This window comes from Aaosphaeria arxii (assembly GCF_010015735.1).
Source record: "Aaosphaeria arxii CBS 175.79 unplaced genomic scaffold BU24scaffold_6, whole genome shotgun sequence".
Lineage (NCBI taxonomy): Eukaryota > Fungi > Ascomycota > Dothideomycetes > Pleosporales > Aaosphaeria > Aaosphaeria arxii.
The window spans coordinates 2,409,699-2,435,086 of NW_022983479.1; the positions used below are offsets into that span (position 1 = coordinate 2,409,699).

Consider the following 25,388-nt stretch of genomic DNA (forward strand, 5'->3'; position numbering starts at 1 on the left):
AACTACCACTGTGGACGATCCTTCTGTGCATATAACCATCCCTCGGGATCGTGCTTCATGGGGCACATGTGACCTTCTGGGCATTGTCCGAAACGGTGAACCAGAGAGCAGCGCCATCGAAGACATTTCTTGCCCTCTTCCCGACAGTTGCTGCAGATAGCTTTCAGATCGCAATCAGCATTGTGCACAAAGCATTCTATGCATGAGAATACCCCTCGAGGAAGTTGCTTTTTGCTGGACGGCGCGACGAGATGTGCGGCACCGCGCAGAGCGGTAAGCTCGTTGGAGGTTTTCTCGATTTGCGCTTGCTTGTTCTGCAAGACCTTGTCAGCCTTGCGCTGAGCTTCACGCAAGCGACCGATCTCGGAATTCTTTTGCTTGATTTGAGCCTCGAAGGTTGCAAATTTATCCAGAGCAGAGGGTGTATCTGTTTTCTGGGCTTCCCTGAGCTGAGCCTTCAGGTACCCAGCCTCAGTCTTCGCTTCCTTCACTTTGTTCTCCGTGTCCTTCAGCTTCTCCTCCATTTCTTTATACAGCTTCTCCCTTGACTTTAATGTGTCAAGAAGATTTTTAACGCGCTCTGTCTGTGTGTCCATGTTTATTTGAGTTTGTTCCAGCCTTGCTCTCGCATTTACCACGGTGAGTCCATTCACAGCCTCGACCCCATTGGGAGAGCGGGATTTCGATTCCAGTCTCTCCATGTCTTTTCCAATGTCCATAATTGCATCTTTGTGGCCAAATCCATTTACTTCAGAGAGTTCTGTATTACGCTTTACTACCGTCTGGTCCTGGGGAGCATGGCGGGCTAAGTTATAGAATCCTGGGTTTGTCACGCCTCGCAATGGCTCATCAATCGGTTTTGGGCGAAGCATTTGTGAGACCATCCCCAAAATGTTGACTTCCATGCGTTTGAGAGAGTTAGAATCATCCTGGTCTGTCGAGGCGTGATCAAAAGATTGGTCTGACGGCAGTCTATCGCGCGGGCCTGCAGCCAGAATTGCAAGGTCTTCTGTGGCGCTGGTGTTCTGGATTGGGGAATGATTAGGGCGTGTTTCGACATGCAGCAAGTCATCGAGCATGATCAATGAGACTTCTGATTGTGGCAAGTGCTCGATGTCATCTTGACGAAGGTTATCGGCACGATCGAGGGAGAATCGGCTCTTAGTACATATGCCTACAGTGGAGATATCAGTAGATAGCCGTTACCAAGGCAAGAATTATGATCCAACCGTTGACTCCGTTGACCCCGTTGGCCCCTTTGACCTCTTTAACCACACTAAACCTGTTGGCACCAATGTCCCTGTCGACACCGTTGACACTGTTCGCTCCGTTGGCTCCGTTGGATCCATTGACCCCGTTGTTACTCTTTACCCTATTAGCTCCATTGACAGGAACGTGCGGTATCCTTTGCTGCATCGGATAGGCCTCTTTTTTTCGCATCAAGTCAACGAGACTATCAAAGTGGGCGTCGGCAGCTTTGCGGAAGCTTGGGGTCTTGCCGCCGTCCACGACCTTGTTTTCAGTTGAGGAAGCCATTGTTCGTTGAGAGTTATCCACAGAGAGGGCTTGCAGGTGTGATGCGATGGAACTGGGTAAAACGGGAGTAGCTATCGGCGGTGGCGTGGACGCGGGAAGTCTTATGAGGCTGTCGAGAAGGGGCGACGTACGAATGCGACTGTAGAAAAGTTGGTCTGGGACAGTTGCAAGGTGAAGTTCAAGCCGCGGTTGCTCTTGGAGGGAGGATTGAAGAGGAAGGAAGAGTTGTAGTAGTCGGAGATAGAAGGGCTCAATAACAAGGTGAAAGTAAACACTGGCACAGGCCAAGAGGCAGGCACACATGTGATAACAACAAACCACATCCACAATTTCGATTTATTATTTCGACTACGGTCATCCTTCACCTGCCAACTTCTTCAACTTTCCACCTGTTCCTTCTTGGCTCTCTAATCAATCTCAATACTCTCTTCCATAGCGCCGCACTTTCACTCTCCACCCTTCCAAGCTCCTTGTACATCATCCGATTGCCAAAATCTCCGCGCTGCTACGATCGTAGGAAAGTAGGAACGGACGATTCCAGATAGACGGCATTCAGGTGACTGTCCCTGTAGATTAACGCCCAAACTTCTTCATCTCCCAGATGCGGAGTGGTGGGTAAACGACCGCAGCCCAGGCAAAGCCGACAAAGTTTCCCATCTAACAATGTCCATTAGTACATAATTCATAGAAGTCAGTCTCGAGAACTTACATCAGCTCCATAATCACCAACCAGAGTTGCAATTGGACCAATGTACCACAGCTGTGCCATGCAAAGAATGGCGCCGATCCAGCCTACCACAAATGCAGCCAGCGCCGCGATTCCAAGAGGAAGTTTCTTCTGCTCATTCCAGAAAGCCCAATTGAATCCTGTTTTCCTGCGGAAGATGAGCACCTCCTCAAGAATAATTGCAATCCATATAGAGACCCAGTAACCCATGAGCGCAAGGAAATTGGTAAAGATCTCTGCCAGATGGGCGCGCCCCGCAAGGGCACAGACCGTGTAGATGATGACACCGATGGTATTCCAGATGGCGCGCGGTATGACTGAAGCCCAGCGTCCAAGGATCTGTGCATCAATCCCAGAAGAATATCTGCTATAGCGTCAGCATTTGTCACATCACATTTTCCTTCCAGGATCACTGACGTTGGCACGACAAGGTTAGCGACGAGCCCCAATCCGACAATCACACCACAGAACCCGCCAAAGGAACCCAACGGCTTGTATCCTTCTGCAAGTAGTGCTCCTTGTGAGATACCGTATGCATTTTCCCAAGCGGTGTTTGTTTGCATGCCAGAAGCAAGTCCGATCCCAAGGATGAAGGCGAACGTAAAGCTCGTCGTCAAACCGGACATTGTGGCACCAAAGATTTTCCAACTGGATGCATCTTCCGGATAGTAAACGAAATAGTCGGCGGCCCCACCTCCGTAGGTAATGGCTCTAGGTTAGGTCAGTATGTTAGAGAACAGCGCGATTCGGGGTGATCTCACGCTGCAAGATTCAGTCCAAAGAATGAGATGCGGTTTCCTATAAGTGTTGCACCTTCGCCGTGCGATGCCGAGCTGATGTTGAAATTCGGACCAGCCACGCCTGCAAGAATGCATAGTACGACCAATTGAGGAGCCCAAGCATATCTTTCGTAGTAATGAAAGACTTGGTATCCAAACGTTGTGACACCCCAGGTAATCAAAGCTACGATGATGATGCCAACCACAACGGACATGGTGTTTCCAGACACCGCAGATAAGATTTGGCCAGCAATAACACAGTCGAGCAAAGCGTATCCAAGAAGGACAATGATGTTCAGGATTACCACAATCTTAGACGGCCACCACCCCATTACGAACCTTGCACCTGTCAGATTGTTGCTTCTTTTACCAAGAGGTTCTTGGAACTCACCGCGCAAATATCATAGTTCGGTTTCCGCTTATGGGCCCGAAGGTTGCAATGTAAGCGACTGGAAGACAACCAACGAACATACCGAAGACAGCGCACATGCAAGAGTCAAGGAAACCCAATCCAAAGACAGCGGGCCCCAACATACCCAACGTGATGTTGTTTGCAGCCAGGTTGATGGAGAACCACATGACAGCAATCTGCTTGTAGCCCAGAGACCTCAAATCATGCCGTTCATCAGGCTCCACTCGCTGAATGCCGCGTGCTTCCATGTTGTATGCGATCAATTGTCTCTCAAAACGCTTCCATCCTGTCTTGACTTTGCCAACCAGTGATTCGGAGTCGGATTGCGCATGGGCAGCGGAAGTAGGAAGCTCATCTTCCGGAGCAAGCACCATACGGGAGGTCTTCTCGTCGTAAGGGGAGGCTTGTTGATTTACGGCAGTCTCCATGTTGTATGTACGTCCAAATCGGGACCGAATTCAAGGAACCCTGTTCACATTAGTCTGCCTCCACTTCAAAGAGGAAGCAATGCATGATGTCCTTTCGCAGGTATTCCCCTGATCAAGTTCCGACCGTATTATCTCAGATCATCAATCAACACATGTGCGATCTACTCAATGGGGTTTTGTTTCGAGTAAATCACACATGCATCGATCGATGAACACCGGTCTCATGCGATTGCTGTCAAATACCTTGATCAAGTCGTGGTCTGCTACTTGGCGCCATGATGTTGTTGTTGATGTGTCGTACTTGTTGTTCGTAGAGTACTTTTCGAGTGCCGACTGTAGTAGACCGAGTTTATATCTGTGCGACCGTATTCCTGCAAATTGATGTGCAACGTTAAGATGCGTAGATGGTGTTTCGAGAATGGTGGAGTCATCAATTGAAGAGGAGAAGCGATAAGTAAATATTTAGCATCCCCGCTTTTGTCTCCGATTTCGCTTGACCTAATTGGCACAGGCGTTCTGTTAGTTCCTCAACTGACAATACATAATAATGGTATTACGAGGTTTTACGATAAAGGTTACATTATGTCTGGACCTTGCTTCTCCCTCTTCTACTACTATTGTAACTGCCTAGGTGGTATTCTATAATTGCCCTGGAGTCTTTTGATCCACTATGCTAATAGAGATAAATGCCAAATGGTCTTTATGCAGACTTTAGACAACCGATTTTAGTTGCATGTGGGAATCAAAAGTCAGATCAATGTTTCAGATGCTTTTCATCCCATGTGCATGGCTGTTGTGATCTTTGAATTCCGATTTGACAAATACATCAGGCCAGCATCGCATTTACAAGGCTAATTCTCCAGATGATGGGATCTGTTCTATACCTCTTCATGCCCTCGAGTGCAATCATCAAAGCTTCTAGTTTAATGACCTTTCGATGAGAAAGTCGATATATCACAATGCCACAGTTTCCCAAGATAGAAAAATCAGTTGGCCTGGAGTCGGTTGCTTCAGGAAGAGACCTATTCGATTCATAACTGTTGGCGAAAATTGGAGTATGATGCTGCTCACAAGTGCTATATCATCACAATTAGATGGATTTATAGCAGCCGCTGCACTTGTAACTCCTCATGTGCCGAATCTAGCTTTTTCAAATAACATTGCAATCAATCGAGCCTTCAGGCAACTAAATGGCAGAAGATCCTTTCAGCATAGCATTTCAGCATCAATGAAAAAGCAATTGAGTCATTGGAATTAGACTTGCAAGATTTTGATAGCCCCAGGATACTAGTAGTTCATTATAGGCCCACGCGCAGCTAGAGATGCGACTTGCTCTAAACTCAGCATCTCTTCGTATTCTTATTGTTAGCGAAAACTGTCCCAAAACTACCATCTTCCCTTGTATTGATCACTTCCTTCTGTCTACACAGTTTACAGCTAATAACAAACAGGTTTTGTGCGACCGATTTTGGCGTTTGAAGAAGAAACTCGGATGACAACAGTTTCGGACAAAGAAGAGGGCAAGAATGATGGGAGCCTGGGCTTCCAATCTCGGGATATTCGGTTTTCCGTTTGGTGTTCCGAGCCAACAATGTGCTGGTAGATCTAACTAAAGAAGGCACGATTTTCCAACCAGCGATTGATCTCATCCTTATACGACAGGCTCGTAGCATTAGCATGTAGCCACCTCTGCATGCCAGACATTAACAGTCAGCGAGTACAAGGTTGACAAACCACGGAGATCAAACAATCGTCTTGAAATTTCGCCGATGACTGGCGAAGATCTTAAGCAACGAGCAGTGTCATCGGCAGCACAAGGATCATATCTCCCAACCATATAGTACATCTTCTCAACACGTACTATACAGAAGAACATCTGCTTCAAACCATGGATACAGGATCTGTTCATGTGAAATGGAATAAATGGATGTTCGTAAAGGAAGTAAGCACGTCAAAATAACCATCTGCTAACTTCGTCCATCGTCTATATCTGGACTTTCTGTTCTAGGGTACATGTTGACCAGTTTAAGATATTATGATGGCCCCGCGACCTCGCTCTGGTAGAGTATATATCAGGAGGCCTCATACCTTACAGAACCGATCAACGGAGTATCGTGCTGGTTCGTTGGATTGGCACCGGAGGCTGTGAAATGCAATGATCCGCCTATAACCATACTTGGAATGCCAACGGGAATGTACAATTATATGAATCAAAATGAAAATATCAAGGCTTTAAAGGCAAGTAACAAGGTCTTCGTGAGCGGTATAGTACTGACGGGCCCATACTTGGTTTGTTTTCTTCGCTTTTTACCTGGCATGATTTTGCACGCTCTTGTCAGGACATATTCTGTTCCCACATTAACGGATGTTTTATGTTTGAGTGGACCTCATCGTCCTGCTACGATGTATGCAATCTAACAACTTAATTGTATGGATCCTCTAAGAAGGTTTGTTGGTGTTCAACTCGTTGCAAAACTACAGAACTGGTCAAGAGAATTCCAACAAAAAAAAACGCTTCTTTGCCATCCCCGCTCTCCGTATGGTAGCACTTGTCCTTGGAGCAGCATGCCTCTCCTAACAGAAAAATCTTCTTGACTAATCAGTAGTCAACTACACCCCACTGCTTCACGTACATTACGCCATTCGATGCGCTTCTGCATCTAGCCCTTCGCTTGGGTAACAGAAGGACCTAGAATCAGAAAACTTTGTAAGTGTTCCTGTCGATCGACACCAGGACGATCTTCCTCTGGAAAAGGTTTCGTTCTCCGAGGTGCTCCTCGCTTATGAAGTGAACAGAGAACCACTGGGAAGAGAACACGATGGCCTGGTGCGACTAGTAGGCTCCGTACCGGACTCCATTCTCGAAAAGTCAAAGGTAGACGCACAGGAGCTGGCATAGTGTAAAGATGGCGTGCATCATCTGGAAGTTAACTTCACTGGGGGCTTATCTTAGTTCAAATTCAGCCTGTTCTGTGACAATGTTATAGCTGTCGAATGTCTAGTTTACCAGTTGACTTACCTCCTGTGTCTTACGGTCTCGTTGCGCGAGCACAATGTGTGGGCCAAAGAAGGAACCATGTTTAAGTTCAAAGTCCGAACAGAAAACAATACACCTAATTCTCGGAGTTTTGACAGCCTAGATTGGGTGATCTATGCCTTTTTTTGATCAACCGGAGACTTTAAAATACTCTTCACAACGGTTCACTTCACAATGTCCAGTGTAACGCGTGTAAGATGAGTAAACTACCTCGCGACTGACAAACTGTTTCCCCAGAATAGAATAACAGTATCAAAAGTAGCAAGCATTTTTTCTCACCTTAATTGAACTTTAAATCAAAACGTTCTCCGAGAGTCTTCACTCCTATTGGTCATACAAATGGTAAAATAAAGTCGCACTCAAGCAGAAAACCCCCAGGAATCGATCAAGTACGGCCAAGTTGAACTTCCATCAACATTGAACTGACTTTGAACCTGTTTAACCTTTTTAACCATTACGTTTCTTCGAGAATTATGATGCAGGTATATTGTCTTTCGAGCTTCCCCGTATTATATTCAAAGGTTGTTTTGCGTAGAAATAGAATCCTTGGTTAATGTATAAACTTGATAAAGTAGCACCTGAACAACACCACATGAAGAACGTGGTTGAAGGTCGCGCGTATATCTAAGTACTACTGTAGGAAATGAAGTGAGAACCATACTATCAAGAAGAAAACCATTGACGGAAGTCATTTCGAGTCCCGATAGCTGCTAAGATCACATCGAACCGATTCATTACCTATCCTGAGTCGATCGTCTTGATAAAATTACGAATTAAACACCGACCTTGAATCTCACTGACTACAATAAGTTTGTGAAGTAATTCATTAAAAGTTCTTTGAAAAAAGCGACTGATCTTGAAGTCACCGGTTCTATTTCATAAAGGTACATATTGGTGCTGAATCATTAATCTCTACACTTGATCGTTTCTTTGCCTGAAGTAAAATGAGACCTCGTAGACTCATGTATGTCAAACCCTCCTTCAATTCAAACCTCCGTGGACCGTTCTCGCCATGCTTGTATGAAAGCATCGGTCAAGCTGCAGGCAATGTCACAATGAGACTTTTCTGAAACTCAAACCAACCCAACCATTCAAAAGAAGGAGAATTAGGTTGGAATTATGAAAGACAAATGAGAGACAAATGAAAGACCGTTATGAACCAGTGTCAAATTATGTAGGACTAGATCTACTCGTTCATCGATATGTCAATTACAGGATCATACGTCACGATCCCGAGAGGACTAGAACTTTCTGTGTTCTTTCCAAGCAAACATGGGCCCCTAACAATTTGCTTCCGAAGTCCTCGGCAAACTCTGAATACCAATTGATTGACCAGTAAAGGGACTTCAAGATGATAGTATCGTATTCCTTATCTAGCTGGGTCGTACAACTGTTTTCAGAATGAAACCTCATCTACCAGTTCGCTGCATAATGCATACAGACATGGCACAACCACATCGTGTTCACTGCCCAGAAAAGGCGACAGGAGCGCCTCAGGAAGCCACGGCACAGTCGTGACATCTCATGACGGAGGGCTGGCTTGTGCAACATCATGTCATGTCATCCAGTCGCACTGATTGTGTGTACTCATGAGCTCATCAATATCACCCCGAGACTGTCACACCCTCTCAATCGAGCTAGCGCTTCGCTCAGATGCCACGAGCGTTGGTGCCGACTCAACGAAGATGGTGAAACACTTCATGCGCACGTCTGCGCTCGATAATCAAGATGAGAGCTGGGGTAATAGAATAGATTGACTGGGATGGCTGTTTGAATGCCGAATGAATGTCGCTTCGGCGGATTATTAAGTGCGGAAGCGAAACGGAAGCTATTTTGCCACGCGACGGTCGTTGTTGGAAGAAAAACGTGGAGCAATTCGAGGGACATCACGTCTCCGCTCAGATGACCACCTCAGTGAGCAAGCGGCCTCCCCTGTGCATTGTACATACTGCTGAGGGTAGCTGGTCCGCCGATATGCAAGGCTCACCTCAGCGTCGTTCGCACGCAGCAGTAGCAGCAGCAGCATCGGGGGGTGGCAGTAGGAATCATTATCGGACCTATTGCGCCGTGCATCTGCATGACCTCATTCATCCTCCCTCGTAACCACCCTCGTTCACACTTTGGAGAAAGAGAGGCGGTTATTGCCAATCGAAACCCCAGCGATATCGCGACTGCAGGATCGGACATGGCCGAGTACCCTCCGAATGGGTACGAGGTTCTTTCTGGTTGGGTCGGGACCAAAATAAGTCGATAGATGATGCGTTTTAATGTATCTGTGATATCGACAGCATCCAGCAATATCAAGCTCGCGCATCCGCATCCGCATCGCATCTTGCGAGGTGACAGCCGTTCACGGCGAACTGCACTCCGGCCTCAAAACCGCGTCCCGCCCAACACACACACACCACATTGCGTGAGACATACCCAATGGGAATCTCCCCACAAGTACGCACCGGGGAGGCCTTGGAGGTGCAGGATCCAATGGAAGGCCAGAAGGTCGACTTCAGCAGAGATTCGGTATGTACCGCGCGTGGTTTTGGCCCCTCCCCCTGGCCGCGCATCGTTTGCTGTACATATTGCGCGTGCTCACTGCGTCTGGGAAGGTCGTCTCCAGCTGCATCTCGGGGTTACACAACGGGAGGTCACTGGACACAGAAAGAAGGCAACGGAGCTGTGTGGTAATACGTGAATTGAACTGTCCGCCTTCTAGAAGGACGCTAGAAGGCATTGATGACAATCCTGTCAGCACTTTACCCGCCTCGCGCCGTTGCAAATCCGTCCATTTGTGCTACCATACTAAGCAGATGGCCAAGTTGCCAGCCCGTCTGTCTGTGCTGGGCGGCATGCTTGATGGTCGACGGGAATCAGTCCCGCGATGTGCATCGGAGCGAGGATTACAGCGAAGGCCACGCGCAAGGCCTCTGTCGTCATAATCACCGTTATCACAGTGGTCGCCGTCGTGAATATTAGTGTCAACGACATAGTGGAGAACACGATACCTTAATTGTACTCGCACAGTACGCAGGTACGAGAAAGGATTCGATTCGTGTGAAATCGTATATTAAACTCGCCGAACAGAAAACGTATCCGGAAGAGACAAGTTCCATAATTAACCAAAATTATAGATTTGTATTCAGTCCCTTGTCCAATAGAGGGTCCTATGAATCCTCCATGTATGTCGAATTTCCTTCGTACGAATTAGCCTGTGAAATGGTCCCGCAATTGTTCTCGTTATGGGACTGTGTGGGGAATGTTTTGTATGATTACCTAGATGGCCTGCAAGTGTGAACAAGTCCTCTGCAACTCGGCCCGGGAGGAGAAGAGAGGTTCCCACTCACCACCAGCTGGGGGGACCTCGTGTAGGCCAGTGGGTATCTTCCTCGGGAGACAAGCTGTGCGATGGCGAACTTCCCGGGAAATAAAAGACAGACTATCATGTTACAAGTACACTTGAACCCTTGGAGAGTGGCCGCCTAAGCGATGGGGGGAAATCGATAGCGGGTGCACCCCGTCCTGACCGACTCGTGGCGCAAATCTAAGGGTTCCGACCTTCCATAATTCGACGTGTGCACATACAACCACCATAGTTATCACGTATCTACCGACCTCAGGATCAAGATACTGGAGACAGCGAAGCGGGTATGGCTTGGCGTGGATGCAATCCCGATCCGAGGGAGGGGAAGGCGCCGAAAGGGGGTGACGCTGGTAAGTGTTGAGCGATCGATCACAGAGTAAGACGGGAGAATCTCCCTAAGTTCAAGTTCAAGCTCAAGTTCAGAGCTGCTTCGCGCGTCAAAAACGGTTGTAGCCCGTTTCTGTGATATGACTCTCTGCGAACCCCCTCTGCTCTGCATGGATAGTATGGTATTGTACGGTAACTCGTATGGTATGGGCCTATAATTCGTTGACCATCTCGTACTCAACCTTGGGCGACCAGCTCAGACCACCCACGTGCAACCCAGTTGAAACTGGAAAAAATCCGCGTCCAAAAGGGACAAAACAAGATTGCTACAGATGATCTCACCTGAATTGACAAGTAGCATGCATACATACACGCACACACGCATGCAGACGTTCAGAGTTCTGGGTAGCTGAGCTCGAAGCGACGGATAGCGGCATGGGGGGTACAGACTCAGTACTTGCGATTACCTCCCGAATGTGAACGTAGTGGTTTACGGGGATGCCGCTCTCACATGGCCAAGTTGCAGCCAACCCAGCATATACCTTTCCAGCCATAATCATACAAGTAACTTTCCCCCATTCGAGAGAGAGCAGCACCGCGGAAATGGACCGCTAAACTGTGATGGGTGCTGTGCTTGGGAATCAGACCGCGGGCCAGACACCAAAACCCTCCCAACTTCCTTGCTTTTCACCTTCAACAGGTTCTGTATCGTCCAGCATGCATGTCTTCGAGTCCTAATGGGGTTACTTCGTCACCCGTACTTCAAGGGCAGCTGAGAGTGTTCCACTGCATCGGGTCGAGGGTCGAACAGCGTGCGGGATAAGCAGAGGGGGGACTGCTCAGTTCCGACATGCCCTTGCAATTCAAATTAAACGATTCCTAGTCGCACTGCTCCTCGTGGTCGAGAGGTGGAATCAAATTGCAACACCTACACAGTATGCACGACCGCATGTTCTGCTCGGTCGGCCATGCAAGTGCAGATCGTAACAATGCTTTTCAAATTGCCAATAGGCGTGCTACTCTGCGCCAAAGAGTGGCGATGGCGAAACCGTCATTCCCCATGCCATGCGAAGCGGAAACAGATAAGTCCCACCCACAGAGCCGCAGATACCAGTTCGTAAAGCTGCAAGTCGACATCGGATACATACAGTGTCCTTGACCAAAATCATACTCCTCGCGTCGCCGACCTCAAGAAAAACGAGACTACGGGATGAACTGTCACCTCGGAGCCCTGTGCATTTCGGCAATTAATCCTTCGTCGCCTGCCTGTCAACAGCGTAGAGTGCATATGGCGTACAGTAGGGAAATGCGAATAAGTTACTGTATGTACATGTGCATCCAGATGTGGTTGAGAGTAGTGCCCGCATGCTGCTGAATCATGTCCATACCGTTTGCTAGCTCCCCTCTAAATCCTGGAACATCAAGTTCAACATGGAGAAGCCCCGTACTGCCCGCTCAAAAGGGCACTTGGTAGTATAACGTCCATGCACACAGCGATTGAATCCCTAGCGAAAGCCACAATCAACGGTGTTATTCGCTGAACGGTCGGCGTAATGAGGAGGTGGGTGGAGAGACTTAGTTTACGAGCAGCAAGGTGATCGTCCCATCAACATTATCGCACGGCCGGGTACGAGAACTGCCCGCCCGCATGCAAACAAAGTTGACACGAAGGATGGAGGAATACGATTGTGGGCAGACGGGAGCTCGCGCGATCCTTCCGTCGCTGCCTGCGTCGTCATCGCCCCAGCAAACTATCGTCATGATCCTCCGAGGAGTCTGTCCTCGAGGAAAATCTACGGCGTACGCTAAAGCCCTCCTGCCGATGTGCCGTAGTAGATCTCGAGATCTCGAACTGTTAATCCTCATGAAGAAGAGATCAACTCGGCGTTGGAGTTGAGTGTCGTTTCAGTAACAGCCACATTGCATGTTCATCGTATCTGTTCTTGAAATCTTGTTTCTCAACCTTGTCTACACCGCCCTTTCTTTTCGTATAGAGTTCTCACCATCTTCTGGTCAGATTACACAGTGGTTCAAATTGATGTCCATTATCACAGCCTAATTGGCACAGTACTACAATGTATTGACCATATTCGGATCGAAGAGACCACCGTGGCGTGTTAGGACCAACATCTCTTCCTGTTGGGAGGGTAAGCGTCAGTGATAGCATTCGTGGTGAAGGATATCTACCCGCTTCAATCTAGCCTCGCCTAGGGGTAGTAATGAGTTGAAACATGCGTGCGAAAGGCGTCAACCCGAAAATGGCCGAGTAACTTGCTTCCAGAGGAGGGATTTGATGGACAGCCTGGGTTTGATGTCGAAGAAAAGGAGATCATGAAATTCTGGATTCTTGTTATGCAATGAATTTGATTGAGATGGAAAAACTCCAATGTTGCGAGCTGGAAAAGGACTGAACTGTTTCGTGTCCACTAACAAATCTATTTTGTGGAGATGCCATGTTCGTGGGCATCTTCGTCGACATCGTCCGTCCACTCGTCTCCTCCTCGAACACCACTCTCATGGCTGGATGAAGCATTCTGCCGAGGAGCTGCGGGTGGTGCATCCTCATCACTGCTCTCGTCCTCAAAGGCATCTGGGTCAGCTAATGGCTGGCTCTCTGGGTCAACGGGTCCATTGCCCGTTGCCTTACGCCTTGGCGCAGATTCTTGTTCCAGAACTCCCTCGTCTGCAGATACGGAAATTCCCCGCCTACCCCATTGGTTCTTGGGCCTTTCGGGCTCACGATTTGCCCGCGGCACGTCTGCCTCCTCGTCGTAATCAAAGTCAACACTCTTCCTGCCGACAAATCGTCCAACCAGCCATCCACGTCCCAGGTCCTCTGAGTCAACGACACCTCCGTGTCGTAGCTTCACGCGTTGACGGGTCCAGTACACCCAAGCGAAGTCGATCATGAGAGCCGTCTGAATTGTACCCCAAACCCATGACGTCGGATCAACATATCCATCTTCCTTCGCGCCACGAACGATCCAGTTCAAACAATAAAGCAAGCGGTAAGTGCCGAGCGTGACGAGATAGAAAGAGTCGAGCACGGTAGGAACGGTGGTTTGACGAAGCAAGAGGAGTTGGGGAATCACACAGACGGATTCGAGGATCTCAGAGAAGACCCAAAGTATCTGCTCTTGTCAGTCCATGGTCTAAAATCCAAGTTCCTAGTAGACCTACCTTTAAGAAGCCGTTGTGTCCAATGACCCACTTTTTGAATATCAAGAACCAGATCGGGGCCACAACGAGGCTACCGAGCAGACAGTATAAACCGAACTTCCATGCCTTTTCTCGCTCGCGTGTCCGCGCGTATACGCTTGTCATAAGAAAGATGATGTACAGTGAGGAGGCGACATAGAATATCTTTGATGAATCAGCATTTGGTCATGATGTAAGCTTTCCCATAGGTGTCTTACTTTGAGCGAAAAGTTCCACGTGTGCTCCCAGTCCGCGGTGGCCGAAACCCTGAAGATATCAAGATAGCGTGTGCAAAAGACGAGAGCATAGAGAGCTTGTGTGATGAGGGATACACCTGTTTGTTGTATTAGCTTGACCTGATATCAAGACCGAAGAGATGCTTTACCCTCAGCACTGCTGTTGGAGTGGATAGCCCATATCAAGATCAGCTTGGACGTGGTATGCGACACATCACCCAGGATGTGGAAAATGTTGAATCTCATACTGAGAGAGACGGAAGTCGAGTGCTACAACGTGACGACGGACCACGCAAGGCCGGTCGCCAGTAGAGATCCACGGCGTGCAGTCAACCGATAGGGACGTTGGATATTACAGCAAGGGCGTGGGGTAGCGACAGCCACGCGTTCGGCACGGGGGTTACGGTTGTCACTCAAGGCCCCTCCGGTTGGGGAAATGGACCTGATCGCGTGTACTGTGGGTAAATCCGGAAGTGCCGCAAATGGGCTGATGATGGAAGTAGATGGTGTATCGTGTTGTGTCGTGCGATGGTGATGTCGATGGGTTGGAAGAGATGATGATGATGCGGTAGCTGAACGGCCGTTGAGTACAACGTAACGTCCACCTGGAAATCCTGCCCCCGGAGGTTTGGCGTGTCTCGGTCTTACCGCATCCGGCAATCACCTTAATAACCCGCTAATCCCCTTGTGGAAGCGCGAGGCTGATTCGCTGCCCTCGAGAACAGTTAAGTAACTAGTCACCTTCTCCACAGCCTTGCAAACCCGACTATTTCATCCTGTTTCTATTTTCAAACATCATTTGAGTTTCTTCAGATATAGACCACAGGACCTAGAATAGATCTCTATACTAACTAGCAACTACTGGCCCACTCTCCACAGCATACCGCCATATTCGAAGTGCTTACTTACCAACCGCAATGATCGTAGAGAAAGGCAGAGTCGCCAGATGCAATTGCAGCAAAGTATTATCTGCCTCGTGCCCGATCATCACGATAGATGACGCCGTCTTGGGAGAATTTGGAATTGCACCAAATCGGGCGTATCTCAAACTGGGCTTGCTTCGAATCCCCAAAGTTGCGCGCAGCCTGGGGCCCGAACATTCTTACGCCCTCGTGGCTCCCCTCCCCTCCCCCATCATCTCTCGCGTAGCACGAGGGATATAGTAGGCCAAGATGGGAGCTACTGGCTAAATGCAAACACACGTGTTGCCGGGCGGCGGCTGCTTGTCGCGCCCTCGAAAATTGCCAGAAAGGATCAGATAGTGTCGAAATGCAGTAATTGTCAAATCTCAGACCCTGTTAATACTCCTCCGGAAGATGATGCCGGTCCCCTTGTCTTTCGCAGTCCTGGCGGCTATATTAAAAACAATTCTTCAAGAGGCCTTTCCGCGCTGGGATTGAAACTTTCCTGGGGGGGCACAGCCGTCCCGAAACTAAGAGAGTAATTAAGTGTATGCAAGATACCCATCGCCATGGCGAAGGTAGCTGCCGGTCGCATCGTCTAGACAGCAGATGTCCATTACGCCGGTGCTTGTGGTAAGCCACTCTAGCGTGCGGCACTCCTCCCAGCGAAAGCGCCGTTGAACTTCAGGGTTCGCAGTACTTGCCGGAATGGCCCGCCGTTCTATGTAGAGGGTCCTGGACGCCTGACGGAGCAACGTGCCTGTTCTATGTCTTCCGAGGTAGCCTGCTCTTGTTCGCGACAAGAACTTGACTATACGAAAGTCGCTTCACCACGTGGGGCGCCTTTCAACGCTCTTTGCGGATTTTGCTATCAAAATTTGAGGGCACTGCCTCACCTAAAGATCAGTCCACAGTGGGAGCGCATCATCGCGCGGCAGGCCTTACAGAGCGGAGGTAAGTCACTTGCTCAAGCGATCGGTCTTGGGGCTAGTGGTTGTAAATATAGCCATCAAGCTCCGTCATAGATCCCTCTGGAATAAGTGTGAGAGTGGCGATAGCCCGAATGGCTTGATATAGTCTCTTCCGATCGGAAGTCAAGTCGAACATGCATTTTCTCAAACAAAGGATCGAATGAGGTGAGCAGAAAGTCCCCTCAATCCTCCGACCGGCTAGAACAAACCAACGGAGAGTTTCTTGAGTGAATCAATCAGAGGTGAAAGACTAGATCGTGTCCATGGAAAGAAACCAACATACTCCTGCATGAACCCAGTGAACGATTCTCTGTATCCTGACAACCAGTGTGGGTCTATCACGAACGAAGCACGTGTATGTACGTGTAGAAGTTGGCACTAGGTACCGGTAGAAGGTTCTGTCAGAACATGAAACACTAGAACTTGGTGTCGTTGCTGCAAGGTACATGCACCTATTCTGCTGAGGCACGGGGTGGTGATGTGGTTCAAAGGACGAAATAGGTCTCGTTCGTCTTTCGGTGATCGAAACTTGCAGGCCTAAGTGATGGTCCGGACATAGTATCATCTTAGGAAGCAACCAGTTCTTTGCCTCCACGAGCTAGAATCCTTCTAGAAGGAAAAAGGAAGTTTCCATAATCCAGGTATCGTGCTTAGGGTTGTTGGTGAATTCTGTTTTGCCCCATCTTTGGTGGTGATGTGGTGATGTTTCTACTCAGTGGAGAAGCTGGAACGCAAATCATCAGATGACCAATCTTGACTATTATTTCCATCCTTGTACATACGATAGATGTACGCCCGGATTTGCAGCCAGCTGGAGGGATCTTCTGCCCCGACTGTGATTTTCGTTCGTTGGCGGCGCATACAGAAAGCCTCATCGATGATGCGAAGAACATTCCAAGGAGGCTCTTCTGATCGGCGGCTTCGAGGGCGAGGCTGAATCCCTGTCTCGTTTGTCTCGTTGAAAGTCATCGTGGACTATTGGCGCAATTATGGCGGGGGGTGTAATGGTATTGTCAGCCATTCTTGCATGTAGAAATCTCAAACAAGACTCACGTCTGGGGCCACGAGGTCCGTCCAGTAGCGATATGTCGTGTGTGTGTGTATGTGCGCACACACAACGCTCGCTCAATCTCACGTTTCAACGATAAACTGGATCGGCGGCCAAGTTTCGAGGCGAGAAGAGCTCCCAAGGCAATGGCGCTGCCTCACCCTTGGCATGTTCTTCCACTCCATTGGTGCAATAGACTCCGAACGGGGCGTCAGAGTGGCAGGATGCGGGCCGTGGGCTGTGCACTGGTCAGTCTTCTCAAAATCGCGATCCCATGCTGCCCTCCACATGGGCGATCTGGGGGTGGTAGGCTTAGCGCCAAAAGTTGAGTGTACTGGACGGTGTTATGTGCATGGGGGCATGCCATACTCATAGATAGTCTCATACTGACTGTTCTGACCATACGCCAGTAAGGTTGTGATGACTGAACAGACGTTGGAGGCCATGAGCGAACCATGCATACGAGATCGGAGCAAGATTTCTAAGAAGTCCAAGCGAAGCTAGACGACAAGCTGCAGATCTTGTATAGTCTCTTGCAGGAAAACGAGAAAGCATGAAATAAAATAGAATAAAATCAATTATCGCGCAACTAGTGTGCAGAGAGTCAAATGAAACGCAATGGATCTACACAGTATCCTGAATGAACTACTGTAATACGCTGTTGGGTAACCGCTTAAGCGTTGCCGGAAACAGAATCCTTAATCCTTTTTCTAATAGGGAAGAACCCTGGAGACTTCAGTTCATTTCGAATATTGATGATCGTTGGCAAACGCTGAGGCGCGTTGAGCAAGCCATGATCATAGTCAGATCTTCTAGAAGCTGACATACATTAACGCCTCAGATTTATCAGGTACGCTTGGGTCTATGTCGGATCCCGGTGACCGCAGCACAGCAAACAGAACACTGACAGCCTACCAAATAACGATTTATGGACTCTGTCGTACCATTTGAGGGCCTGCAGAAGGAAAAACATTTATCAATTGTGGGCAAAAGAAGGGGTGATCGGTGCGCGACCAAGGGGAAGGTGAGAGCTTAGGCCAGAAGAGAGCAACAGATCATTGCTCTAGAATGGCAGAGATGAGACAGGCCAAAGGCAAATTATACAAGGTAGTTTGCATGCAGACACCTTCAATTCATCATTTTCCTTTCGGATCTAGTTTGTTCCTTGGCTGGCAGGTGGTCAGAGAGGCTGCTGAGTCTGCTGAATAGGCCAGACTTGACGCAATTGCACTTGGAGGGAGTAACGGCAACGTGCGTTCGTAGCGATACGGTCGGACTCCGTGGGCCAAGGTATGAGACTAAGTCGAGAAACGAAGCAGTATGGTGCCAGCGACCTGTGCGCATTCTGTAGATTTACGGGCCTTGATAGGACACATGTGGCTGACTGACAATGCACACAGATGCTCTGAGGGACTGTGCAATGACCAAGCGTCTATCGGTGTACGCAGTAGGGTCAAGTACAATAACTATACTGTACACGGTGATGAGCTATACCGTACCGTATTATATCTTAAAATGTCCTGATACTACGTATCTAAACCATTAAGGCAAACTCAAGAAGCGTCATGAGATAGAATGGGGTTGAGTAGGGTGGGACAAGGTGGGGGTGGAGGAGAAAAGCACGAGCTGCCTACCTTGCTCGAGATGACGCGGGATCTATGTGAGAGCAAAACCAATGCAAATACTCGACGCATTGAGCCATAGATTATAGCCATCTGCTAGAGTAGGAAAGAAAACATCTTAGTTGTAAAGGGGGGTTCCATCCAGTCCCAGCACGAAGGGACTTGACTATAGAAGAAAAGGAAAGTCAAAGCAATCGCAGTAAGTAGATCAAGGTTGCAGGAACAAGTAATTTACCTACCGATGTCCAGTACGCAATAATCGGAACATGAAGCTTCGGTAGTAGGTGACCGGCAGGGTAGTGTGCGCTGTTCACTGAACTACTGTGGATGCACAGGCCTAGAGGGCGCACGGAGAGTGATGGCAAGGCAAGAGGGAGAGCAGATGATGAAGGGAGGATGCCATTCACACCAATTCATTCACAGTTACCATCCTCTGAATGTGGAGTCTCGATAGGCGGCGCCTTGGCTACGGCTGAGCGGTGCGACTAGTTTAACCGTTGTCCACGCCGGCCCATGACGCTTTTCACAGCACCCCAGTCTCCCGGCATCCTACTTGCAGCATCCTAGTTTCCAATGCACTGTATCTACTGTAATACCCTGACATTCCGGCAGGCTGTATCTGCTCTGTAATTACAGATTACTGGACGTGGTATGTATGTAGGTGCTCCGTATGTACTCTCTACTGCCCGCACTGGGGAGGCACATGGCATGCTCAAGGCCCCTGGTATCTGAAAGGGGTGTGGGTGCTGCTATCCTCGTGGCCATGTGTGTCGCGGCCACGGCCATGGCCATGGCTACCTGACTATGCCTGTCAGTACCGCACCAGGGGAAGGGTCGAAAGAGGGACTGTAAGAGTCCTAAAATACAGTTTAGAGCGTCAGAGTTGGGGCAAGAAGACTTGTTGATCCGATAGATCCAGTGGAGAAAGCTTGAGGCCGAAGAGGCAGGAGAAGCAGGAGCAGACGAACAGGACGGCGAATTGGAAAATTGCGAAGGAATACGGAATTACTATTGATGAGGACTTGGAAAAGGTGCAGACGGCGCGGATGCCCTCTGCACGCAGTGCAGGGAATGGGGGTGGAGAAACTAAGGAGACATGATATTCCAAATTGGATGAATTATCTCCTCAACTGGTGAGCAAAATGTCAGCATTTAGCATTTAGCTGTCTTTGCCCTGCTGAAAGGGGGCCATTTTACGCGCCTTCACAGCCATGTTTCAGATTCGGCAGGGCCGATTCGAGATGATTTTGCTGCAGATGATGGGTTTACGCGCCGGGAACGAAGCCAAAGCCCAAGCCTAAGCCCACAATGACGGGACAGACATCCAATCCATCGCACCCGTCCAATCCCCAATCTGCTAGAAATGCTGCAGGACGGGCTCTATCTGCATGGCGTGAAGCCAATGCAGTAATCAGATATATCGTGTTCACCTCTGGCAGTCGTTCGAAACGGGCACCAGCAATAACGTTGCTCAATCTGAGTGCGATACAGTACGCCTCGTCTAGGTTGTGCCAGCAGCGAAGGATCGCCATCCCGGCACAGTCTTGTGTGAATTTGCCCGTGCTTTCGCCTTTACGTCCATCTCTTTCTCCGCATCCATACATTTTGGGGGTGGTTGATGCGCTGGAGAGCTAAAGACGCAAGCAGGTTTTATTAGCCACCACCTGTTTGCAAATTTCAGCACTGTATCGATCGGTCCACATTCGACTGACTGGGCAAACCCCTCACAGGAGAGGATGCTCAACAATAGGGACGACTGCATCTACTTCATGGCCGTAGCACATTGATGGATAGCTGTTGCTGTGTGGGGTTAGGTCTTTGCAATACGTTGTGCGACCATTGTGTGATTGTGTGAGATGTTCCCCCATGCAACAAACAGCGTGGGTGAACACCATACAAGAGGCGCAGCCGTTTCATCGACGACGATGGGCGAGGCTGATGGAAATCGCTGGCCAGCAGCCTAGGTGTTGCGCCCATTGCTAGCCGTCGTGATCTTCGCTGGTGGGAGACAGTGCGTCGTTCTTGGGCGCAGCGTCATTGGACCACCTCCTGCTCCGTACATACTCAACGACAAGCCAGAGGGTCAGTCCAGGCGTGGGTGGCCGGGAATGGCTGGCTCAAGGCGCGGCTCAAGCGCAAAGGCACCGACCGCAGCCTGGTGGGGAGGGAGGGAATGGTTCAAGCCTCCACAGATTGGTGGAGCGGGTAAGGAAGCTGTTGAAGAAAGGCACGCAATTGGGTTTTATCTATGCCCATGTCTGATGTAGCAGTTAACAGAGTATCATGATACGGCGACTTGGAATCAAATAGATACCACACATATGCAAATGCAATGGATAACCTTTGAGACGGTACTCTACCACACACACAAGCAGCACGAGCTTGAGCGCACTGTAGCTACCACATGGTACCCTCGGGGCGTAATGTAGCTACGAACATGGAATAGGCCAATACTGGGATGAATTGGGATGGACTGAACTGGGATTGGAATAGGATTGGGATATGGGATGGGATGGGGTGGGAGACAGAGATGGGGTGGGAGACAGAGATGGGGTGGTAATGTTAGTGGGTGGTGGTGGATTACTATGGGCGCTAAGCTGCATCTTATGGCCCCAGCGTTCGTCGACCGTCTACCCGAGCACAGATGGGCCACTACTGAAGACACAAAGTCCGTAGTCTCAGTCTAAAGTTTCCCACTTTGCAGTTTCTGTCTGTTCTGTAATTAACTATCATCTCTTTTCGCTCATGGTGACAATTACCGGTGTACACAGTGGAAACAAACGTGATGAGCATGTATACGGCCAGAATCTTTTCCACCTACGTATGTACGGCAACTTAACATGCCTATCAAAGTCACCGCCTTGAGACTCCTTGTCATTATATATGCTTGTCTTTCTTGTCTATCATGCATTGTGGTCTTGTACGTCTCTTCCTTGGTATGTCTAAGTACTCGAAATCGCCTTCGTGGGGAGGATTCACATGTATGGCTGTACTGTATGTATGCACATGTCAGAATCCCCCGTACTGTATCCCGAATGGAGGCATAGGTACAATTCACTCCTGTATTCTCCACACACACATCCATACACACATAGACTACTGTACGGCGCACATACGAGTATGCTCTTACCGTCTACTATTCCCTTTTCTCTCTCATCTCAGCATCCTAGCATCCCAAGCATCATCCCAGCCCACCTCCATCCCGGCAATCCCAGCGGCAACCCAGCAGGCCATGTCATCCTGGCTCCATTATCCCTGCTGTCCATGCCGTCCATGCTATCCTTGTTGTTGCCGTCCTGACCAGCATCCTTCGCAATCCGTGTACCGGGGGATAGTGGTCCTACCACACACTACCTGGACACGAGAGCCACCCGTCGAGTCTCCCACTCCCTAGCAGTAGTAGGTCTAGGTGCGTGAGCACGCATCGCCAGCTTTGGCTGCATTGATTTATATCCTCCCACTCTGCCCTCGGGGCACCATTGTCTACTATTCATTATTTCAAACGGCCTGTCCATCGTTCCGTGCCGCGCCGCCGCCGCTGTCGCCGCACTACTACCGCCTCACAGATCCATCCATCCATCGCTCGTCACTATCACTGTCAGGTCGCAAACGTCTGCTTGTCGTTGACAGGTCAATACAGCCGTTCATTGTATCCGCTGGTGTATATTGCATTTCGAGCTCAAGCTCCGCGCCGCTTGCCATTTGACTGTCTCTACTACCGATCACACTGTCTTGCAGTGACAGCTTTATGCTTCGCCTTTGTAGGCAGCTTTCCTGATCACACCCCTCAAATACCTTTCGATCCCGTCTGTGGAAAGTTGCATACGACGCAACCGTCCCATCTCTATCCCCCTCATGCCTGCTGCAGTTAAGGACTCAATATCCGAAGGTACTGTGCCCGAGGGTACTGTGCCCCAATCACATTTCCACATGACTACCAAGGCGCCGTGGCCCTCTGTCTATAACAACAACACTCTGAAATATCCCATCACTGCTCCTCCCACCTCTTCGCCTTTACCAATGTCTCCCGAGTCATTGCCACCGTATCTACCCCACTTGCAGGACAGTGCGTTACCCTCGCAGGATCTTGGAACCATACCAACATCCAGCTGGTTCGGCTCGACAGTGCCCGCACATGAGAACAACGAGGTGCGTCACTTTCGTATCCATATTCCCATTTATCTGCTGACGTTGTACATATATAGACTGGATTTACCAGTTACACTTATGAGCCTCCATATGTGACACCTCACACATCTTCGGTCACTTTCTCGCCACCCATGCAATTATCAAAAGGCACAGAAAATCCCGCAACCATAGCTCAAGAAAACAGGGCTTCAAATTTCTCGCCAGTATCCGATTACTCACGGTTCTCTGACCCAGGACAATCCGAAGCTTATACTACTGTCAAACATCCAACGGGGGTTCCAGCTGGTCTCCTTACTGAACCTGTTCATCCAGAACGACCTCGCAGCAGTCCCAGTATCTTCACTCCTGGCCAAGTTTCCAGCGCTCCTCTCGATCCTTCCTGGGCCATGAACAATCCCCTAGGTATCTCTACCTCAATGCAGCAACCATACTGTCCTGGCTCCAGTTATCCTTCGGTACGCACCACGAATGATATCCCCATTACTGTTCAATTGCTAATCGTTTCACTACATAGCCACGCCGAATGTACGCTCCTATAGCACCCCATCCCTTAGGCCCTCAGAGTAGAAGCGTGCCTAAGCGCTCTCGCGATGATGATGAGTGCTCGGACCAGATCAAGAGGCGGAAGAGGTCCGACTCAAACACGACTGCGACCATGGAGCTTAGCGACGAAGATAAGCTTCTCATCCAGCTCAAGGACGAGGAGAGCATGCCTTGGAAGGACATCGCTGCTCGGTTCCAGTCTGACCTGGGCAAGACTTACCAGATCCCCGCCCTTCAGATGCGCTTGAAGCGACTTCGCGAGAGAATGCGCGTGTGGACGGAAACAGATGTCAGGGCCCTTCGTCTGGCTCACGAGTACTGGGTCCAGAGCAAGTTCGACATTATCAGTCAGAAGGTCAGTCGCTCCGTGTCCTCAATGCAAGACGTTCGCTAACTAGAGTAGATGTTGGAGTTCGGCGCTGCAGAGAAGTGGACTGTTCGTCAATGTGCCCGCAAATGGGCAGAAATAGACCCAGGCCCGACACCATATAGTGCATACGACCACCCATCATCGTTCGCCCCTTACACCATGAGTCCCGTGGAGGCAACGCCATCATTCATGCCTTACCTCCATGGCCCATAGTGGAAACTTCATGTACACATTCTAGCTCTGTATTCTACGCTTGCTTTTTTGGGTGCGGCGTCTGCATCGTGCATCTAGCCCAGCGTTGTTTTCACGATCTGTTTAACGTTTATACCCTTCTAGCGATTCTTCATCGTTTCCTTTTCTACGAATTACACTGTAGATACATTTTTACCCCTTCACCTGGGTTAACGGGTGTCGGCCGTCCTACCACTTACCTCTGGGGCGGTCCGAATCTCTTCCTGTAAATGCAAAGGCACTACTTTAGGCCATGTCCTGCACGTGCGCCGGCTCTTGTCACGGCACAGCAATGTCATAGAAGAACAAGAATCAATGAACATCTCTCTGCGAGAACAAATTTACATATTGCCGCTCATGCCTGCTGTGCCCGATTTTGCCCTTGCGGTTAAGTGGAATCGTTCCATCTCGTGAAGGTTTTGTACAGTGACCCTCGATCCTCCCCCTTTAGCCCGAAACAGTTGTTAATTCAGTACTATTAGTCGAGCATAATTTTCTAGAAGTAAGAGCGACGAACCATCACATTACAGTTGGCAAAATTCTCCTACTGATCAGCGCAGGATTCTTTCCAAAACTTAGCATGGCATACTGAAGTCCGATGTCAGCCAGTGCCGATCGTTTGAACGACATGACGCATTCCGAAAGTGAATGACGAGAACTTGACAGCGAGCAAAAGCAGGCGACCACTCCCCTCGACTCACACGTTGAGCATCTGCTGGAGCGTCGGTAGTTCATCACAACCTTGATCCCGCTCTTCGTCCTTCCGAACATGAGAAACTGTAGCTAGGTAGTAGCACCACAGCTCGACCAAGTATCTAGGCAACTGAAAGAATCCAATCACATTCAATCATGTATTGTACACCTAAAGGTATCTCAACGGATACATTGACAATGTTATTGGTCCAACTCAGCCGGAAGGGGAGAATTGTCTTGTTGGCTAGGCTACAGGCATATTCTGTCTCACAAGACAGCCCCCCCGAAGCACTGCACCCAATGCCGTCTCTATTTGACAAATCTCATTATAAAATCGCTCTCGAAAACTCTCACTTGTTTTCACATTCATATTCACCTTCTGTGTATCCATTCTTCCAAGCGAAACATCTTCCCAGTTTGCCGCCGTGGCTCTGCAGTAGTTTCATTTTGCACTTTGACGCTACTGGACAAGTTTCAGCGCTGATAAAACAAACCAGAATAGCCTCATTCCAATGAGCTTAGCAGGCTTTGCTTGCCTACCCTGCTGCCGTCCTGGGCCGTGCTTTTCTTGTTCGAAGGATCAAAAAGGCGCCCGTACCTAAGAGGCACAGCTGGGAGGAGAAGTCGTACCACGATTTCGCCCGCGCTCATCAATTTGACTACGGCTACGGACATTACTGACGTGCATGGTTTAATGCAGCTGGGAGCACGAATCACGGAGGGCGGGTGAGGCGGCCGTTGAGGGGATGCTGTCGTTGGTGAGAGATACCCGCAAACTTCGATTCTCGGGCCGTCTACGCCACACACTGTTTAGACGGCAGTCG

At 49.3% G+C, this 25,388-nt stretch overlaps 5 protein-coding genes across 5 annotated transcripts; 2 read left to right on the forward strand and 3 right to left on the reverse strand.

The window, feature by feature from the left end:
• Nucleotides 1-2: 2 nt before the first annotated feature.
• Nucleotides 3-1,536, reverse strand: BU24DRAFT_452723 (uncharacterized protein; the record flags this gene model as incomplete). The annotated part of the gene is made up of 2 exons (XM_033531208.1): nt 3-1,174; nt 1,230-1,536. The coding sequence occupies 2 exons, from the start codon at nt 1,534-1,536 to the stop codon at nt 3-5; spliced, it is 1,479 nt and encodes a 492-aa protein (XP_033382268.1).
• A 573-nt stretch (nt 1,537-2,109) lies between these two features.
• On the reverse strand, nt 2,110-3,828 carry BU24DRAFT_350216 (uncharacterized protein; the record flags this gene model as incomplete). Its single annotated transcript, XM_033523633.1, has 5 exons — nt 2,110-2,193; nt 2,246-2,627; nt 2,681-2,974; nt 3,025-3,381; nt 3,434-3,828. The coding sequence occupies 5 exons, from the start codon at nt 3,826-3,828 to the stop codon at nt 2,110-2,112; spliced, it is 1,512 nt and encodes a 503-aa protein (XP_033382269.1).
• A 9,208-nt stretch (nt 3,829-13,036) lies between these two features.
• Nucleotides 13,037-14,281, reverse strand: BU24DRAFT_464654 (ER lumen protein retaining receptor; the record flags this gene model as incomplete). The annotated part of the gene is made up of 4 exons (XM_033532223.1): nt 13,037-13,732; nt 13,782-13,964; nt 14,018-14,133; nt 14,185-14,281. The coding sequence occupies 4 exons, from the start codon at nt 14,279-14,281 to the stop codon at nt 13,037-13,039; spliced, it is 1,092 nt and encodes a 363-aa protein (XP_033382270.1).
• Nucleotides 14,282-21,338: 7,057 nt separating this feature from the next.
• BU24DRAFT_249942 (uncharacterized protein) lies at nt 21,339-22,203 on the forward strand. The gene has a single exon (XM_033522369.1). It carries the CDS (start codon nt 21,484-21,486, stop codon nt 21,970-21,972), a length of 489 nt encoding a protein of 162 aa, XP_033382271.1. The 5' UTR covers nt 21,339-21,483; the 3' UTR covers nt 21,973-22,203.
• BU24DRAFT_424952 (uncharacterized protein) lies at nt 21,976-24,205 on the forward strand. The gene is made up of 4 exons (XM_033528622.1): nt 21,976-22,727; nt 22,784-23,182; nt 23,242-23,625; nt 23,674-24,205. The coding sequence occupies exons 1-4, from the start codon at nt 22,434-22,436 to the stop codon at nt 23,851-23,853; spliced, it is 1,257 nt and encodes a 418-aa protein (XP_033382272.1). The 5' UTR covers nt 21,976-22,433; the 3' UTR covers nt 23,854-24,205.
• The last annotated feature ends 1,183 nt before the right edge of the window (nt 24,206-25,388 follow it).

Coding starts and splice junctions, on each gene's coding strand:
- BU24DRAFT_424952 (XM_033528622.1), top strand. CDS start 22,434: ATGCCTGCTGCAGTTAAGGACTCAATATCCGAAGGTACTGTGCCCGAG. Junction 22,728..22,783: donor CCGCACATGAGAACAACGAG/GTGCGTCACTTT, acceptor GTACATATATAG/ACTGGATTTACCAGTTACAC. Junction 23,626..23,673: donor TCGACATTATCAGTCAGAAG/GTCAGTCGCTCC, acceptor TAACTAGAGTAG/ATGTTGGAGTTCGGCGCTGC.
- BU24DRAFT_249942 (XM_033522369.1), top strand. CDS start 21,484: ATGCATTGTGGTCTTGTACGTCTCTTCCTTGGTATGTCTAAGTACTCG.